Source organism: Osmerus mordax, chromosome 19 (genome assembly GCF_038355195.1).
Source record: "Osmerus mordax isolate fOsmMor3 chromosome 19, fOsmMor3.pri, whole genome shotgun sequence".
Taxonomy (NCBI): Eukaryota; Metazoa; Chordata; class Actinopteri; order Osmeriformes; family Osmeridae; genus Osmerus; species Osmerus mordax.
Genome location: NC_090068.1, coordinates 3465258 through 3486111, shown reverse-complemented (window position 1 = coordinate 3486111; position 20854 = coordinate 3465258). Strand labels below are relative to the sequence as shown.

The 20854-nt window shown below is 39.5% G+C and overlaps 1 protein-coding gene across 1 annotated transcript in view; it reads right to left on the bottom strand.

The window, feature by feature from the left end:
• Positions 1-20854, bottom strand: part of doc2b (double C2-like domains, beta) — a 196668-nt gene that overhangs the window by 25492 nt on the left and 150322 nt on the right. Inside the window, exon 5 of the mRNA XM_067257791.1 lies at positions 1885-2011. Within this exon, the coding sequence (XP_067113892.1) occupies positions 1885-2011 (127 nt within the window). The remainder of the gene's footprint in view (positions 1-1884; positions 2012-20854) is intronic.

The window sequence follows — 20854 nt, the reverse complement described above, 5'->3', positions numbered from 1 at the left end:
TGCATTGCCTGAGGAAGAGCTCACCTTCGATGACAGCCAACCAACAGACACTAGCAGATGTCAAAGGGTTGAGACTGTCTATCTACTTATGTATTGTATCGGGCACTTAACATAATGAGTGACTCCCTTTCCAAATTGGCCTGTCCCGTCACAGCGCTGCTTTGCATGAATACAGAAGACCTGTTGAGTGCAGGTGGGTAAGCAGGCTGTAAAAAACGCAGATGGTCTTGCCTCAGATGTATGCAGAAATGTGTACATGTACACACCAAAACATATTTGTGTACACACACAATAAATTATCAGGCCAGCACACACACACAAACCCCCAATGTAGCAGCTGTGGTAGTGGGAGGTGATGGCCAAAAGAAAGCTCTAGACATGGATGCTTTTTAAATTAATTAGCAACTGTCTAATTCAGGAGTCGACACAATGACTGTGCGTTAGCGTAGGATGTGTTTGTCTGTGTGTGTGACATGGCATGAGGTTGTGCATGCTTCCAGCATGTAGCCCCACGCAACAGGATCTGTAAAGATTCTTGCTGCATGAATAAAGCAACAGTGCTGTTCTGTTACAATCCCCCAAAAAGGTCTGCACTACCATTTTCTAAACAAGAGAAGATCTTTGAAGAAATGCTCAGATTATAAACTGTGACAGTGAGAAAATATAATTTTAAATGACTGCATAAATATCACACCTATCCATCATTCCACCACTGAGAAACTGCAGCAAAGAATATATACAAAAATATTTTGTCATTTGCTAAAAAAACTAACCTAAAACATTGCACACATATATAGTACTGCATGTAATCAATGTCTTTACATTAAAATGCAGAACTAAATTGATGCCTTCCGCATTACAATATAACTATTCATATAGGCACTGCAGTAAGCAAGCTGTTGGTTAATCAAACCTCCTCACATATCCATGGTAAATTATCATCATAAACATTCGTGAATGCTCATGATGAGATCGTAAACTTGATGATGAGATCGTAAAATTTGTAAACTATCGTAAAATTCGTAAACATAATAGACAATGTGGATTATATGAAAAGCTCACTGTCATTCACAGATCTCAATCCCATAAACCATCCTCAAGGAGCGGGAAGTGATTTCCTACAGAATCCTCAGTGGGAGGTTCTTTGAATGAGAAGGCATGTTTCAAAACATTTTAAGGAATATAATTAGTTTTCAAGGCCTCTGTGTTCACAAAACAGACGTACTGTGGTTTTTGACAAAAATGAATTTAGTTGGAAAGGACAGAAAATCTACATTCCATATAACTATTTAAGTGTGGCCTTTTCATTAAGTTCTAGTGTATGTTTGTTATATTATAAATGACACAAATTACTGCTGTGAGGGACATTTAGTTTGAAAGTGGAGAGTATAATAAAACGAAGACTTTCTTCCGCCTCAAAAGGTTTTGAATTTCTACATTCAATTTCCTGCAATTCTACCTATTGTACATAGTTTCCTATAATTGTTTTTTGATAAAATGACCAAATGTGCTATACATTTGGAAAGTAAGTATTCAGAGCCATTCACTTTTTCCACAAATACTTTTGTTAGAGGCTTGATTTAAAATATATTTTTATAATATTTAACAAATATTCTTTGTCAGTGATTACTTCTTTGAGTCTGCTTGGGTGTGCCTCTACCATTTGGCTAGTTTTTCCCATTCGTCTTTGTAGATTCTCTCAAGCTTTGATGGGGGAGTCTAAATAATTTATGTGTCAATTTGTGTCATGTATTGTAAAGAGGAAAAATGACCACAAATACTTTTCTGAGGATGCATACATATTCAAAATGGGGAAATGGTGCTCTTGGTGCTCTTGGGTCAGGTGCACATTGTAAGAAAACAACAGGTAACAGGGAAACTCACAGGCAGCTGTTTCTCTAGGCAGTTATAGAAGTTCTTGGTCTGGTTGGGCTTGAGTTTCTTAAGGGGGATACGTGTCTCGCCGATGAACTCATTATGGCGGAACTTGTCCTCGTCACATACCGAAATTCTGAAAGAAACAAAACATGAAGCAAATGAATGGTCGGGTCAAGGTTTTGGCGGAAGAATACAAGAAGCATTCACCCATTTACCAGTTCACTCATTTATATAAATCAAAATACATTATTCTTATTTATCAATATACAAAACTGCCACAAAAAAAAAGATGGACAGAGTGACAAGAAGAGAAGACATTAACTTAGTTACATGGGGAGTAACTTAGTAAAGCTTATCTAAATGGACTGTGGGTCTTAAAATATCACATCCAGCCAACAGGTTTTCTAAGACAACTTTATTATTAGTTGGTGAGGAAGAATAATACACTTAATAATAGGATGTGAATATAAGTGTTAAACTTTGCAGCCCAAGAACAATCATTTTTGTTTCTCAGTCCTGGTTGCCAGATTTGCACAGTCCAAACAAACCACCCATTATCAGACACTCTCTAACCTTAGCCCACCATTTCTAAAATAAAGCAATAAGCAAGATTGTATCGTGGGTGTAATAAAAGAACTGTAGCTTTCAATGCACTTCATTGAACTACAGTGGTATGTGGCACATTTTTACTGTATGTTTATTGTACTGTAACAAGCTATGTGCACAGAACACCATGGTTTTTCTACTGATATAACACCTACAAGACAAGCATGTTGTTGAGATTAAAAGGAAAATGTTTCCTATGATTACAAAGCTCAAGCAGAGGTTTAATATTCCAAATAACTACTGTAGAGTATATTTGACTCTTTGTGAAAAGCACTTATGTGGATATACTAACCCAATATTAGTTTTTTTACATTTAGTTGGACTCAATTTACATTGAGCTTACGTGGTGTGAAATTAGTTTTCTTTTTGTATGTGTAATTGACAAAGAAGAGGTGGTCAAAGGATAATTACACAGTGCTTCTGGAAGAAAATATAATCCTAAAAAGCAGCATGATGGAATTTCACAGCACACTTATTCTTTGTATGGACAAGTGCTAAATTTAATAATAATATTTTTCTTTTGAATGGATTCCCTGGTAGTAAAACCAGTGTATTTAGATCATCAGAATCATAATCAGAATTCGGTTTATTCGCCATGTATGTTATACAAACACGGAATTTACTGTGGCAGAGAGGTGCAAAACACTAAACATATACAGATCTTAAATTAAATAAAAGTACAAAAGTTTAACTATTTCTAAGAACTAAACAATCTAAGAATACAACAATTTAAATATAAAATAAATATATATAAAAATAAGAATAGAATGAGCATGAATGGTCAACATAGTGCAATCGGATACTGAGATAAAGTGGCTTATGCATACTGAATTGCCATTAGATGGACTTATAATAGTTAAATAAGTGAATGAATGTCAATGGGAGTCCTTGGCCTTGTTGAAGAGGCCAGTAGCAGATGGAAAGAAACTGTTCTTATGGCGTGAGGTTTTGGTCCTGATGGACCGCAGCCTTCTGCCAGAGGGGAGTAGCTGGAACAGGGAGTGACCAGGGTGGGAGGGGTCGGCCACAATCTTCCTCGCACGCCTCAGGGTCATCGATGTGTGCAGGTCCTCGAGGGTAGGCAGATTGCAGCCGATCACCTTCTCAGCAGCGCGGATGATACGCTGCAGTCTGCTCTTGTCCTTGGCAGTGGCAGCAGCGTACCAGATGGTGATGGAAGAGGTGAGGATGGACTCAATGATGGCTGTGTAGAAGTGCACCATCATTGTCAGGTTGAATTTCTTCAGCTGCCGTAGGAAGTACATCCTCTGTTGTGCTTTTTTGGTGAGGGAGCTGATGTTCAATTCCCACTTGAGGTCCTGGGAGAGGATGGTGCCCAGGAAGCAGAAGGACTCCACAGTGTTGACTGGGGAGTCGCACAGGGTGATGGGGGTGAGTGGGGCTGTATTCTTCCTGAAGTCCACAACCATCTCCACTGTCTTAAGAGCATTGAGCTCTAAGTTGTTCTGGCTACACCAGGTCACCAGGTTGTCAGCTTCCCACCTATAGTCAGACTCATCCCCGTCAGAGATGAGCCCAATGAGGGTGGTGTCATCCGCAAACTTCAGAAGTTTGACAGACGGATGACTGGAGGTGCAGCTGTTGGTGTACAGGGAGAAGAGCAGAGGGGAAAGGACGCAGCCCTGAGGAGATCCGGTGCTGATGGACCGGGAGTCAGAGACTTGTGTTCCCAGCTTAACGCACTGCTTCCTGTCAGACAGGAAGTCTGTGATCCATCTGCAGGTGGAGTCAGGCACGTTCAGCTGGGTGAGCTTGTCCTGAAGCAGGGTAGGGACAAGCTTGTCCTGAAGCAGGGACATCATAACCACTAGTGCAGAAGAAGTTGGCAGCCCTGAGATCTCTGTATTTCTCCCATCCATGACTGGCCTCCTTCCAGGACAGTCAGGAACAGTGGGCAGCCTTCATTTACGGCGCCCGAGGGCCAGGACCAAGCACTCACCCATGTCTTGGCCAGGGACACGGGCAGTGTTAACCACTGTGCCACTGTGTAGTTTTCATTTGTCTGCTGTTTCCTACATTATACATCGCTAATGTTATGTTGATCAAAATGTACTAAATTGGTTCTCTGATCAATAATTGTACCACCTATCATCTAAACATTTAGTTCATAACAGAAGTCATTACATGCACAATAGTTGAGCCATTTGTCATAATTGCAGCCCTAATTCACCATACAGTGCTTGTACATTTGCAATGTGCAGGCAGTTTTGACACCAGTAAACACATTAATTCATGTAACAAAATTCACTGATCCAATCCACTTCATATTGTCGTTCTGTTAGCTAGCCAGCCCCTTTGAAAGCAGCTGATTATCGATGTTAAAAGCGAATCATTTTCTAAATAACAAACCTGAATTCCCCTATTTTGAATTCTGAATCCCCGTCCCCCCCCGTCCCCCCCCGTCTCGTGTCTCGCGTTGGAGTTACGTTTAGCTATCCCAGTGCTTCGGACTACTGTTTTGTTTTCTGTTATTTTTTCCCGTCTGTTACGGGCGCTTTACACACACACACAGATTCCTGTCATTATTAGAGAGATGTACAGAACTAAAAAGGTTACAAAGACACAGAATATAATAAAAGCGGGTAGGATTGGTTCAACAACTAGAGTATATCACTGATCAGCATTCAACATTTACCTTACCTACACCAGTAAATTAAGTAATGCTGTATATCTCTCTCACTCCCTGTCTTTTTCTCAATATCTCCCTGTTGCAAATGGCATCTCACTTAATAACTTCTTAGCAAATCCTTTTATGCCTGCTGCCTGCTCAGATGTAGCAGATCATATATTGATTATTTAATTGTGTTTGGGGGAAAATATTTGTATCAAATACCTTGTGAAATAGAAGGAACTTCAATAATTGATTAATAATGGCTAGCCCGTGCGTAGCTCTTATCTGAGGTATTGCACATTTCCCAACCTGATATATTTTTGGGGAACACACATGCACGCGTGCACATGCACACTGTCCTCACTTGCCTGTTGGACTAATCCAGCTGTCACACCTCAGCTCACCCGGACAGGATAAGCAGAGGCACCCACATTCCTCTGCTTCCCTCACTACCATTTTCTAGCCTGACCTGGCATCCCTCCGCATCCATCTCCATTACGAGCTGATAGGAGTGAGCCACGGACAGTCCAGATGGAATGGGAGCGCAGACCCAACACCAGTGAGAGCCATGCCAGAGCTATGAACTGCCCCACCCTATAATTTTAATTTCTCCATTTCATAAAATAACATAGAAATCCCCACATTTTAACGCACTTCAATGAGTACAAGCAAGATGAGCAGGTCTTCTCAAGTAAAGTATAAGACATGTGCACACATATCTCACTCAGAGGCATATTTGCTTTTCTCATTCTTGATCATCGTAACGCGTCCTTCTACTGGAACACACAATTATGCAACTGTACAGTAGCATTTGGTTCTTCAATCTTCATCTCTTCTGATCTAAACCAAACCTCAAACTCTATGAAACACACTGGATTGTTGTTTCACTTGTTACAAGAAATTAGTTTCAAATAAATTCTGAATGCTGACATTGGCTGGCACAGCATATAGAGAAGAACATATAAGTTGAGTGACAGCAATGATTTGTTTTCAGGAGCGTTTATTGGGTGTGCTTTGCCTTCGGCAAGGGCACAACCTTTGTTCTCGCACATATATATTATTGGGTGTGCTTTGCCTTCGGCAAGGGCACAACCTTTGTTCTCTCACATATATATTATTATTATTATTTTTAGTGTGTTTGCTGCAAGCAAAAACACTATTGCTATTCGCATACTTATTATTATTTTAATTTTATTTATTTTTCTCCCACTTTTTACCGTCGCCTACTCCTTTCACACCGTTTAAGCTAGAAACACCGTTCAAACTTCATTTGATAAAGTCTGAACTGCTCTAGTGTGCTATTACTTTTCTCATTGATAACTTAGGTTAAGTTTTTAAGGTATTAAAGTTTAAAGTGCTAAAAAAATGAATGGGTTTCAATGGTTCAGAATGTTCAAGTCAAATTCAATTGTGACGTCATGCACTGACAGAACTGTTTCTCACCGCGTCAATTTTTGACACTTTAACACTTTCCTGCCTGAATATGCAGACTTTTTCAAATAATATACCTGAACTGTTTATACCATTTTGAAGACAAGATTTAGGGCTTTCTAATGATGTAAATATTTATATGATCATGTTAGGCAAATCATCCTTTATCAAGACGAATTCACGGAGCCATTCTGACAAAAGTCTTCTCCGTCTGCATTACTTTTTTAGAAAACCTCATTTTTAACCACTTTCCCTAAAAGATAGAGGATAAATTAGAGCGTATGAAATGTGCGTACTTTTGTCATGAATTCAGAACAGCAGACATATTTAAGATAGACTATTTTGTTTAAAAGTTATGACCACTGAAGTGATGAGTGGGATAAAGCAATTCCAAGCTAGCGCGATGGCTCTCCATAACTAAAAACGGTTCTACTTTTTTCCACAATCGACCAAATTGGCCAAACAAGGTATGTACATTGAATTTAAAATGTACATAATCTAGCTAGATTATTTTCCTTTAAGAAAGTTTCACAGAAATCTGCAAAAATCGAGGCTCAACACTGTCATATCCGACTGTCACGAACAGCCAAACCGGGGTCACGAAAGGTTTACTGCAGCTGGCGTTACTACGAACAAAAGCTTCGTAACTGAATTTTTTTTACTTTTAGTTGACGATATTGAACACTATGGAGCTAAATCAGGGCCAAATGTTTTGTTAATTCGAAAAAAAATCTTTTGTCGAAAAACGAAAGCTTGACATTGAAAATGTAAGTTTTGGTCGAAAACTTGAAAAATAGTATTCAAAGAAAAAATAAGTGTACCAATTTTTTAGTTTCAGTTTATTTATTTTTTGAGTTTCATTTTATTTTTTTTATTTTTTTTAGTTTCAGACTTTTGGCCCCGATTTTGCGTAGGGGGCGTGGCTTCAACTCAGAGGCGGTAATTATGAGTGACAGCCTAACAAAGAGGCAGAAGACTCGGCTGTTGGCATGGCGTCCGCTCCGCCAAGGCAACAGGCTGGCGCCAGCGCACAGTTAAGACATGTGAAAGATATTAGCCTTTTTGAATAGATACTTTGGGACATTATCCCCGCAGTGGCATTTTTTTTGTCAATAACACGAAAAGGGGAAAATAGGTGGACAGCTGGACAAAGCTGGAAATTAAGCATCGCTAGCACTAAAGTTAGCATTAACTAACGTTAGCTTCGCACTTCAGTATAGTACTGTACGTAGCTGGTGTTTTTACAGTCAGTCAAGCTCAGTTCTTTTTTTTTTACTTTAACGTGTAGTGTAACCTAGTGTCTTTGTTAACCTCTGTTTAGTAAAACGTAATTTATCAGGCCAACATTAATGTAAAGTTGTATTTGTCTATTCTATTCTAGGAACAAATGAAAAGAGACCTTCTTCAGACACTTTTAACAAAACTGTCCCGGGCCACACAGAGACTCCCGCTGGATGTGAACTATTTACAGTTTGTAGTCAACCAGGAGATGGTCCTTTTTAGGGCATTGTCAGGCCATGTTGAGATGCCACAAGATGTTATGAATGCATTGACAGAGTTGTCAATACTTGTCAATGCAGATGACAGCTCTAATATGAGCCGGTGTCAGGTGCCAGTGATGCAAGCAGAAATGGGACGGCCAAAGTATGTTGTGTCTCCTCAGCAAATACAAAGCCTTGTAGAAATAAAGCCCCTTTATGTGTTAATGACAAAAAAAATGCCACTGCGGGGATAATGTCCCAAAGTATCTATTCAAAAAGGCTAATATCTTTCACATGTCTTACCTGTGCGCTGGCGCCAGCCTGTTGCCTTGGCGGAGCGGACGCCATGCCAACAGCCGAGTCTTCTGCCTCTTTTTTAGGCTGTCACTCATAATTACCGCCTCTGAGTTGAAGCCACGCCCCCTACGCAAAATCGGGGCCAAAAGTCTGAAACTGAAAAAATAAAAAATGAAACTCAAAAAAATGAAACTCAAAAAAATACAAAAAATAAACTCAAAAAAAAAAAGTTGAGCCGTAAAAATAAGTTTTGAATCTGAAAACATTAAATGTGAAACTATGTGAAAATATGAAAGTGAAAATTAATAACTTATTCACAATTATTCAAAAATGTTATCGAAATGTTATTCAACCTGAAAAAGAAATTGGTACACTTATTTTTTCTTTGAATACATGGTTTTATTTTTCAAGTTTTCGACCAAAACTTACATTTTCAATGTCAAGCTTTAGTTTTTCGACTAAAGATTTTTTTTTCGAACAAAACATTCGGCCCTGATTTAGCTCCATAGAACACAGACGTTAAGAAACTTGTCTTTACTCGAAATTTCTTCTCCGTTTTCAATTTGAAGCAGTAAATCTAACACAGTAGGAATTCTCCCACTACATCCGCTCGCTCCGCTTTGACAAATATGTTTTCTCAGTCCACCATACATTAGACAAGCTAATTTTCGAGCACTTTCAATACAAGATACAGGCCATGTTAGAGTTGATATATATATACATAATTGTGTGGGCAATGTAGAACAGCAGACAGATTTGAAATATGATCTTTTGTTTTAAAGTTATGGCCATTCTAGTGACGAGTGCTTACAACGCTGTCATCATAGCTGCCATAGAACGGCGAAACAAGGTCACATAGCTAGCTAGTTACGTCTATCGTTCGTTACCTAAAAACAAATGCTTCGTAACAGTATTTACTTTTTATCGGCGATATTGACAACAGAGGTTAAGGAACTTGTCTGTAATCAAAATATCATCTCCGTTTTCAATTTGAAGCAGTAGATCTAGCTTACTGTATGAAATCTCCCATTGAATCCTGTCTCTAGCTTCGCTTCGACCAAAGATGGACGACGATGATGACCATGCATGCATTATTCACGCCTACAGTACGGTGTTCTGTACAAATACCACTTTGACATACTTGATCCGCTGGCTAGATGTAACATGATCTTATCTACTACCCACAATAGTTCAGCCTTTTTGCAGCAGCATTTTGATCAGTTAGAGTAGCTTTTGCAGTTGCACAACAAAGTCACGTAATCAAAGTAAAAAAAGTATTAAAAAAACTCACCAGGGACAACGACAACATCGGCAAACCTGCACCATGGATTATTATATTTATGTAATCTTTAAATTCAGTGTCTGAACAGGACTGGGTGTGCACACATGATTAGTTTCTCCTCCACCTTGAACCTAAAACCTAGATTCTAGGTTTGCTGACAATTACCATCCGTTGCTACGTTACAAGAAACAAGGAACCAATCCGATTGGCCAACGCTCTTCATCGCTATATAGAAAAACTGTTCCACTGTTCAAACTGTATTTCTGTTTTTACATCTTTCAATTATTAATACTTTTCAGAATCAGAATGGGTTTTATTCGCCAAGAAACTTCAAACATACGTGGAAGTAGAAGTGCACCATCATTGTCTTTGGCAGGTTGAATTTCTTCAGCTGCCGTAGGAAGTACATCCTCTGTTGTGCTTTCTTGGTGAGGGAGCTGATGTTCAGTTCCCAATCGCGGAAGGACTCCACAGTGTTGACGGGTTGCACAGGGTAATGGGGGTGACTGTCTTAAGAGCATTGAGCTCTAACATAACGCTTTAACATTTATGAAATTAAATAAGATACCCTTTTCATTTCACTCTTTTTTCTCCTTTGTCAACCATAAGAAAATATTGCAATGCATGACAATGACAGATATACCTTTAACACTGTCTCACCATTCTGGTTTCAAAGCAACACTTTTTTCATCTTCATACTGCTGACATACTTTTGTCTGCTATGATATTGATAAAACTAACTGTTGTTATTTATGCAATATGGCAGCACAAAGCACTTAAAACATTAATAGGTTTAAATGTCACAAATGTACTTCCTTGCTGCTCACTACATGTTTAAAAGCTACCTACTCCATTCAAACATCAATGCGTTCTATTGACCAGCTGTTTACAGCTTTAAACCCCCCATCTTTCTATATTTTGAAATGGTCATGTTTTAAAATCAATGGAAGTCAATGAAACATAGGTTGCTAGCTTACTACCGTAGCTAGCTCGAGCGCGACAGTAATGAGCATTCTTGTTAGCTAGGTAGCTAACCATGGTCTGCTGTTCTAGCTGAAAAATTATGACTCGGAGTCAATGGGTGGAAATAATTTCTGAAAACAATCTTCTCTCTTACAGTGCTTGTCCAAGTGACTGCTGTACGCCTCACTGGCTTGTAGTGAGTTTTCTTATGCTCTGACTTACTGTACTGTAGTAACGATAAAATAAACCAAATTGGCATTAGTGTACTGTACAGTAAGCCGGGGAGCCCATTATAGGTCGGCTAGCTCTCGACACTCGGAATTTTACGAAAATGTAAATGGAGTTAGCTTATACTCCAAATATAAAACGTTATGTCACAGCATTGTACTTTAATATGTAAATAGACACCTACAGCATATCTAAACATCCCTGCTTAGAAATCCAATCCTAATATGTCGTCAACGTCAGAGTTTGAATCGTCGATAATGGGTCACATCCATACACTTTCACAATAGACAATGACTTTAATATGAATTCCCTTCTTTTAACGGCAGATACTCATCGTGGTGACCGTCCTACATTGACCTGTGGTGAGTTCGCATAGACACACAAATGCTGCCATTACATTTATCTTTCTATGAAGACGACGATGACATTGAAATACATTTCCTTTTCTTAACAGTAGACACTCGCTCTCCAGGCAGATATTTCTTCTCAAGAACTGGTAAGTTAGTTTTTTGAGGGTTTATTTTTTTCCTTAACATTATGTACAATGAGCTATTATGATTAATGTACAAAAATGTTTCAGACACATACAGCTCTGAAATTGTGTTGAAAATGTTATACACACATTACTCTAAATGGGCGGTAATATTTAATTTGTGTACAGCTTTATGAACTAGATATTCAACTATTTTTTTTATGGTTCTGTCAACTAAATTACTTAATTTCTTTGGTAGGTCTGTCCTGGGAGAGAGGAAGCTGTGTGCCTTGGGTGTGTTGGTCTCACCCCAACCAAATTCTCGGTGTTGGTTTGAAAAAACCTCACCTTGAACTGAAATAAATCTCTCTTGGTTTGGGTTTTCTTTAAACCTCACCTTAACAGAAATCTTTTCTTGAAATACGAGAATTATAAATCAACTTGAAATACCAGAATTATAACAACAACTTGAAAGATCTGAATCTCTCTTGGTTTGGGTTTTCACCTTGCCAGAAAAATCCTTTCTTGAAATACCAGAATTATAACAACAACTTGAAATATCTGAATTATCATTGTTGGTTGAAGAAAAAATTCACTGTGTCCAACTGTAAGCATTTGGGTGATATTGTGTTTAACTACACACCCCACACAAGTTTAACAACCATCTTTGAATACTACTGATATATATTTGTATATTGCTGGATTCAAAACAACTTCATATATATATATACACACACACGCAAACTTTATTACTGCAGGCTTGACAACTGTTTAACTTGTTTCTGTGAAATTCCCTAAAAGCATTTTAGAAATCTCCGACCTTCATCTTTGAGTAAATTATTGTCTTTAGTTTTTTTGTGAATTATAGAATATTGGTTCTTTACTGTTTTACATTTACATTTAGTCATTTAGCAGACGCTCTTATCCAGAGCGACTTACAGTAAGTACAGGGACATTCCCCCCGAGGCAAGTAGGGTGAAGTGCCTTGCCCAAGGACACAACGTCAGTTGGCATGACCGGGAATCGAACTGGCAACCTTCGGATTACTAGCCCGACTTCCTCACCGCTCAGCCACCTGACTCCCTTTTTCTGTAGTTGTACTAATACATCTGATTGTAACTCAAGTGTTTTGTTATTGTAATTACTTATCGAAATATTTCACTGTCATTAAAAAGAAAACTGCTGGTTTACCATTTATAATTAATCTCCTGCACAAAAATGCAGAGGAAAGGAAAAAGATCTGCAGCTGCAAAGCAGCGCTGGACGAAGTTGGATCTCACAACTGTAAGCATGCCAGATTTACAGAATCAGATGCAAGGTCCTTGGAACAGACAACAGGTGGTACAGCACACTCACATTGAAAATGCAGAAAACACCCACAGACTGGATGTTGTAAGTATTCAAGCTTCCCACAGTCAAAGTGATAATAAATACGGTTCTTTCTCCAATAATCGACAGTGCACTTGTAATGCGCTAACATTTCTTGTCCATCACTTTGAGAATGAGCATCTGCAAGGACCGGACCTTGATGATATATTAAAGAAAGGTGACGCCATGTACAGAGAGGTTAAGAAAAAGCTGATGAAAGAGGGAAAACTTGTATCTAATTATTTGGCATTTGATGAACTTCCATGCAGAGTAACGACTGATGGACATCGGTACATTGTATTAAAATCACCTGTTATGAATGGTTACAAGAGAGCTTTTGCCCCGAGTAAAGAGATGGAGGAGTGGTACCTTAATCTTTCAACAAGACTTGAGTCTTTGGCATCAGGTGCTAACTATGCATTGCTCACACTGGCTTCAAACACCATTGCTCTGTTCAGAGACAGCTCTGGAAGGTATGGAATCTTTGATCCTCACTCAAGAACGCCTGAGGGGTTTGCATGTCTGAATGGTACGGCCATAATGCTCACTTTCAAACATTTAGGTGAAATGATCGATATGATCCACACAATGTTTTCAGATGTGTCTGATGTCAGCAGCTATGATTTCATGCCACTTTCCTTCCAGAGCGTAATAAGCTACGCAAATGACAACCAAGACATACACGTATCCAATCCTCAGAGTCCTGCGATTGAAGATACATCTAATCCTCAGGAGCATCAACTGTGATGAACCTCCAACATTGAACCCCCTCAAGAAATTGAGCAAAGAGAAGAGAATTAAGACAATGAAAAAACAGAGAGAACAACAAAGAAATGAGTCAAGGAAGCAGAAATGTAGACAAACATGCAGATTCCGCATCTAAACAGCAGAAAAAAATGTTTGAGTCTGCTAAATATAAAAACAAACTGCTGCATGATAGGAACAAATATGCAAGTTGTCTTATGTACAGAGTGAAAAAACAACAGTCAGTACTTCATAGATATTCACATGACATACAATACCGTTCAAAACAGAAATCTCGTGCCACAGACCGCTATTGTCAAGATGAGGCATTCAGAAGGAAACAGAAATCTGGTGCCACAGACCGCTATAGTCAAGATGAGGCATTCAGAAGGAAACTGAAATCTCGTGTCACAGACTGCTATAGTCAAGATGAGGCATTCAGAAGGAAACTGAAATCTCGTGTCACAGACCGCTATAGTCAAGATGAGGCATTCAGAAGGAAACTGAAATCCTATATCACATCTCGATATGCAAATGACATGCAATACAGAGAAAAACAAAAACTGTACATTCTTAACCGGTACAGAAAAACACACATTTCAAACACAATCACGTTAAACGTTGCACACTTCGTTCAAATTACAGATATGTTAATGAACCATTTTAGAGAATGTTGCACAAAATGAGGTGTGCGGTACACATACAAAGAAAATACCAAAGGCACGTACACATCAACCCACAACTGACAAATAAAAATCAAACCCCAGTGGTTCAAGTGGAAGATAGGTTAATGCAACAAGCTATATCCTCCTTCAAGTTAAAGACAGATATGCACGTTTTTCACAGCAAAAGCACCCAGAGAAGTTTTACGGCACGTTACTAAAACTGTACCTTCCCTATCGCTCAGACTTGCAGCTGAAAACGGAACGTTTTCCAACGTATGAATAATTTTTAACTGGCGCCTCTGTGCAGCTTCCAGGAACAGAGTACCTGCAGTCTGTGTTTGATATAGACAACATGAACAGGGCCGAGTACGAAAGGCACAACACGGCAGTAGACAAGGCCATTGAGGAGTTTGAACAAAATGGACCCATTGAGAATGCGTGGACAACACTGGCTCCAGCAACAGAGTTGGTTCGGTTGGAAAGCATTGCAGAACGGGAGGAAGCACACCCTGACGAACATAACGAACAAGATGATGTTCCCGAATATAGCGCTAATGCCACAGATAGAGGAAGTAGTACCGCAGCAATGGAAGTTCCTCAAATAAACCCAGCAGTAATGCGAAAGATGTACCAAAGCCTGAACCAGACACAAGCAAGTGTATTCTATACAGTCCGAGACTGATGCAGAAAATGCGTTTGTGGTCAAAATCCTGATCAGTTTTTCAACTTTGTAACGGGTGGCGCTGGCACCGGCAAATCACACCTTATCAAGTGCATCCACACAGAGGCATCAAAGATACTCTGCAAACTCCCCCGAGTCCGTGAGGAAAGTGACATGTCTATGCCCACTGTTCTGTTGACTGCTTTTACTGGCACCACAGCCTTCAACATTTCAGGCAAAACTCTGCATTCCATCCTTAAACTACCTCGATCTTTAAAGCCTCCATACCAAGGACTTGGAAATTGCTTAGATGAAGTGAGGGCAACACTGTCAAATGCAGAGATAATCATCATTGATGAGGTGTCAATGGTTTCAACACCTCTTTTTGCATATGTGAATTGGAGGCTACAGCAAATCAAAGGGAGGAAGAAGCCTTTTGGAGGTATTTCTGTACTAGCAGTGGGAGACTTCTATCAGCTGCCACCTCTTGGAAAGGCTAAACCTTTGTGTGTATTTGAGGAGCACATCCTTGACTTCTGGCAAGACCACTTTCAGATGATCACTCTTACATAAATTATGCGACAGAGAGAGGATGTTGCTTTTGCAGAACTGTTGAACAGAATCCGTACTCAACAAAAGAAGGATGCTTTATCAGTGGCAGACAAAGAACTAATTTGCCAGGCTGTGATTGACTCAACAGATTTATCAAAGGATGTACTGCATATTTTTCCTACCAACAAGGAGGTGGACCAACACAATTCATATTCAATTTCTGCTCTATATACTGAAATTGTAAACATTGACGCAGAGGATTACAAAAAGGATCCACAAACAGGCCAGATGCAGAAACAAGCTTCACCATTTAAAGGTCACAAAGGAGATCTCCCTGACACACTACAAACTGCAATTGGTGTTCGTGTAATGCTCACCAGAAACATAGATGTGGAGGATGGATTGGTGAACGGCTCATTTGGCAAGATATGTAGAATAGTTACCCGTGTCCAAGATGGCAAGACTGTTGTACAAATGATTGGTTTAGAACTTGACCATTCGGGCGCTGGGCAGAGACACCGCAATAAAATACCTGGGGAACCTGAGAACTTGGTGTACATTGAAAGAACAGAGGAAAGATTGAGAAGAAATGGTGTGGTTCGTCGTCAGTTCTCCATGAAACTAGCATTTGCATGCACTATACACAAGGTTCAAGGGATGACAACCACGTCTGCAGTTGTGTCATGTAAGCGTATTTTTGAACCTGGTATGGCATATGTAGCACTCAGCCGAACAACCTCACTTGGTGGATTGCGCATCACTGATTTTGATGAAAAGAAAATATATGCCGATCCTGACATCTCAACCACTTTGGAGAGCATGAGAAGAGCCACGATGGACAACGTTATGCCACTTTTAAAGGATGCAAAAACAACCAGCCAGACACCAAAGCTAACCGTCATTCACCACAATACAGAGGGACTCCAATCTCATATCAATGATGTCAAGAGTCATCATGAACTGCTCCTTGCCGACGTTTTGTGTTTCACAGAAACTCACTTGTCAGGATCTGTTGTTGCTGAGAATCTCCAACTAGATGGCTATATGATGTTTAAGCGCAACAGGCATTTGTCTTACACAAACTATCAGCATTTGTCCAACAGAAATGGTGGCGGAGTAGCTATGTATGTTAAAAACCACCTCAAAGCACATATCGTGCAATACATGCAGAGTGTAACCGACCTAGAGTTTCTTGTCCTTAAAGTGGAATCCCCTGTAAGGGCATTAATTGCAACCGTTTACAGACCCCCAGATTACAGCCTGACTCAATTTTTGCCAAACCTGCGTAACCTCTTGGACTCTATGGAGATTTTGGATCACCACCCAGTCATTGTCTGTGGAGACTTCAACGAGGACCTGTTGGCCAACACAAGCAAGCCCATCTCAGACTTGTTACATAGTAGAGGGTTCACACAGCTGATCCAATTTGCCACCAATTTGCCACCGGAGTCAGGTGGCTGAGCGGTGAGGGATTCGGGCTAGTAATCCGAAGGTTGCCAGTTCGATTCCCGGTCATGCCAACTGACGTTGTGTCCTTGGGCAAGGCACTTCACCCTACTTGCCTCGGGGGAATGTCCCTGTACTTACTGTAAGTCGCTCTGGATAAGAGCGTCTGCTAAATGACTAAATGTAAATGTAAATGTAAACCACTGAGAAAAATACTCTGCTCGATCACATTTTTATTTCCAGACCACAGCATTTGGTCCATTCAGGTGTTTTGCAGACCTACTACAGTTATCACAACCCTGTCTACTGTGTCATGTCCTCTAACAGTTCATAAAGGTATCAGCTGAGTTTATAGAAAAATGTAAAGTACACTCTTGCACTTTTGAGGTTGATGTTGTTTAATTGTAATTTGTACAAAAGTACAAGATACAAATGTGTAAAGTAGTACAAATTACAATGTGTCTCATTCTGGTACACAAAAAAAATATCACTTGCCACAATCATGTTTTCTGTCTACATTCCTCCAACAGGTCTTAGAATTGTCAGGTAAGACCAACATCCACTGAGAATCATGTATTTTTGAACAATACCACATTGTTGTTAATCTGGGATCATGTAGCTGCTGATGTAAAGAAAATCTAATCATCTGGTTAAAATGCACTGTATCCATTTTTCAATATATACATTGTTGCTCAATATCCATTTTCAATCCATTTTTATGGTCATTTTAAGTGTTCACAATATTGGATAATATTATGGGTCATATAGTTTTCCAGGTAACCATGTTCTGTTTTGCAATATTTTAACACATTTTGGCCTGTGCATTTATCAGGGTGGGTTTGGGTCAGGGTTGATAAATGCACAGGCCAAAACTCTGTCAGCAGCTGTGTACAGCAGCTGTGTACAATGTGTACACAGCTGCTGACGTTTAGTGTAGCAGACATACATTACAAAGTATGTGTTCTAGATGTCATACTTTCTGATGTACGGATATAACTACCAGCTGAAACCCCACACTTCCATCCCCATTCATTTCATTTTAATTCTCCTGTGTCCTCTAATGTTAAGTTTCCTTTCTGATGGACAGGAGACACAGTCCTCTTGTGTCCTCTAATGTTAAGTTTCCTTTCTGATGGACAGGAGACACAGTCCTCCTGTGTCCTCTAATGTTAAGTTTCCTTTCTGATGGACAGGAGACACAGTCTTCCTGTGTCCTCTGCAATGTTAAGTTTCCTTTGTAATGGACAGGAGACACAGTTCTTGTGTGTCCTCTGTAATATTAAGTTTCCTTTCGGATGGACAGAAGACACAGTCCTCCTGTGAGTAATATGTAAAGACCCGTGCCGGTCTTGGCCTGGAGCACTATCTTAACTGTTCATCAACAGTGGACACATCACTGCTGGACCACAGAGACACATGTTCTCCCTGCCAGTGTCGAGGTTTCTTCACAACAGATAATAAGGTATTGTTTTCTTATTTCATTTTATATGTGATTCCCAATGTTTTGTTTTAATTCTGTTTTCATTCATGTGTTAATGTTGTATCAATGCGATCATTTTAATAACACTAATTGTACATCTAATATAACATTGTAATATTAACTTGTTCCTTCAGGTCTTCCTCCTCTGTGATCCCTCCACTTCACAGTGAAGACACTCAGGACTGCAGAGGGTAAAGAATGTATAATACATTACAACACATATTCTAGAACTGTAATCACCAGCTGCATATCAGGCACGACACTAACTATGATCCCAGTTATTAATATGTGTGGCATTTTAATCACTGAATGCATCACGGGCACTGTGCACGAGTGAATATAACAACAGGATTTATGAAGGAGGCATGTCTTAAAGAATATATTGTGCTTATTAAAGTTATGCATTGTGCTTATTAAAGTTATGAACTTAGAAGTGTGCCCAGGCTTAAACATTGGGTCTCACACTGAGTGTGGGAAGCAGGCTGTTCTTTGTGTCTATCTTTTCATTTTCAGAAACAACCTTGAATCTGGGTGGAGATGGCACCCGAGCAGGTGGGACGCGGAGGCAAGAACAACTCCCTGATGCACGAGAGAACAAGCTCAACCCTCTTTTCATCTCTCTGTGTTAATTGCACTGTATATTATATGCTGGGGCAGGGAAAGATAGCCAGTTGGACTTCGTGAACCAGCCCAAAACTCTGTTGCGGGTAGGGAAACGTAGACAGCCCCAGAGCTCTGTACTTGTTGATTTCCAACTGCTGCATTAAAGCTGATATTATCGGACCTCTGCGACTCCAGACCACTCTTTCTAGAACACAGATTTGTGTCATAGAATACCATCATTACTTATTGGAATAGACACAAAGATTTAGAATCCTTCAACTGGTGACCCCGACGCTGAAAAGAGGGAGTCCAGAGGGTTCCGGCCCGACCGACGGATCGGGGGAGAGACCCATACACCGGTGCGAGGAGACAGACGTAATCGTCAGAGGCCTCAACATAAAAAAAGGTAAGCAGACACCTGTTAATTCAAAGTACTGCTATTTGGAACTGAGAACCAAATTTAGACGATTACTATGTTTCATCGTACCTAGTCAAACCAACAGTGGTGGGAAATCAACCGTTTTTGTGTTTTGTCCTTGTCCAAGGGGAGGTTAGAGTCCTCTCCAGGGGTTAGAGTCCCTAAATTCGTTGTCTTGTCCAAGGGGAGGTTAGAGTCCTCTCCAGGGGTTAGAGTCCCTAAACTCGTTGTCTTGTCCAAGGGGAGGTTAGAGTCCTCTCCAGGGGTTAGAGTCCCTAAACTCGTTGTCTTGTCCAAGGGGAGGTTAGAGTCCTCTCCAGGGGTTAGAGTCCCTAAACTCGTTGTCTTGTCCAAGGGGAGGTTAGAGTCCTCTCCAAGGGTTAGAATCCCTGAACACTGTCTATTTGTGGGGAGTCAGATTGAGTTTAATAAAAATAGAGAGGAGTGTGGTGTGTTTTTTCCTTTGACCAAGAAGTTAAAGAAATCCCGAGGAGAGTTGGAGAAAGGTGGGGGCTAAAAGAGTCAGTTACGTTGAGATCTTACAAAGGTTATCCCAGAGGGTATACCCCTGGTTTATAAATAGGTTCTAATACAATTGGAAGAGTTATACTAGAGCAAAATTAAGTGAATAGACGGTAAACGCTAAACAGCTGTGTTGGTCAAAGAATGGTTTGAGGAAATGTATGTGAAAAATTATGAGGAAGCAATTGGAAAGTTACATAAAGGATTGGTTTAGAGAGGATCATGGAAGGTTATGAAATAAAACAAGAACGTTTTGTGGATGTGAAGAGATGATTGGTTTAAACACTGGTGTTTTGAAGAGGACACTATGAATATACTTTGAAGGTATATGGGATAACATTTTAAGTCAAAATAGTAAAATCTAGGGTTTTTAAGAGTTTTGATAAAGGTATTAGATATAATTTGGTTAAAAATGAGAAAGAGAAAATAACTAAATGTACTTTTATTTGGAGTTTAATTGTAATTTGGTTTTAAGTTTTATTTGAGAGTTTTATCAGAGCCTGGCATACTGTTTGGGATAAACAGTTAGGCTGTGATAATGTTGTATTATGAAGAGGGTTATTATAACATTAAGTTCTGAAATAATTTGGGAAGACTCATCAAGTCTGATAAATTGTGGTTATGATGGTTTGAGCTAATTGGCTCGTTTTGAACTGCAGCAAAACGAGTTATGAAGTTCTACCTATCTGACCTTTATAGAAAATATAGTTGGGAAAAATGTTTGGTTAATAGCTACATTAAGAACATGATTTGGTTTATATTTCATTTAAGAAGCATACGGATTCTGGTTTGGCATAATGAAAATTCCTTTGATCATATCTTTGATCAAAAGAGCTGTGATTTGGTAAAATAGAGAATCTAAAACAATATTGGTCTTAAACTTAACTGTTTTAAAAGACAGAAAAGGTTTTTTGGAGTGAAAGAAATTAGACTAACAGTTGATTTTCTAAAGAAGGGAACAAAGAAACAGATTGTCATTTCTAGGCATGACTAATAGGAGTTGACTATCAAATGATGATGTATGGTCTTATTAGATGCTGTTACATGTGTTTGCTCAACAATAAGAAAACTGAAGGGTCAATACTGCCTGGTAATTATAGATACAGTATGTTTACTATGTGAATT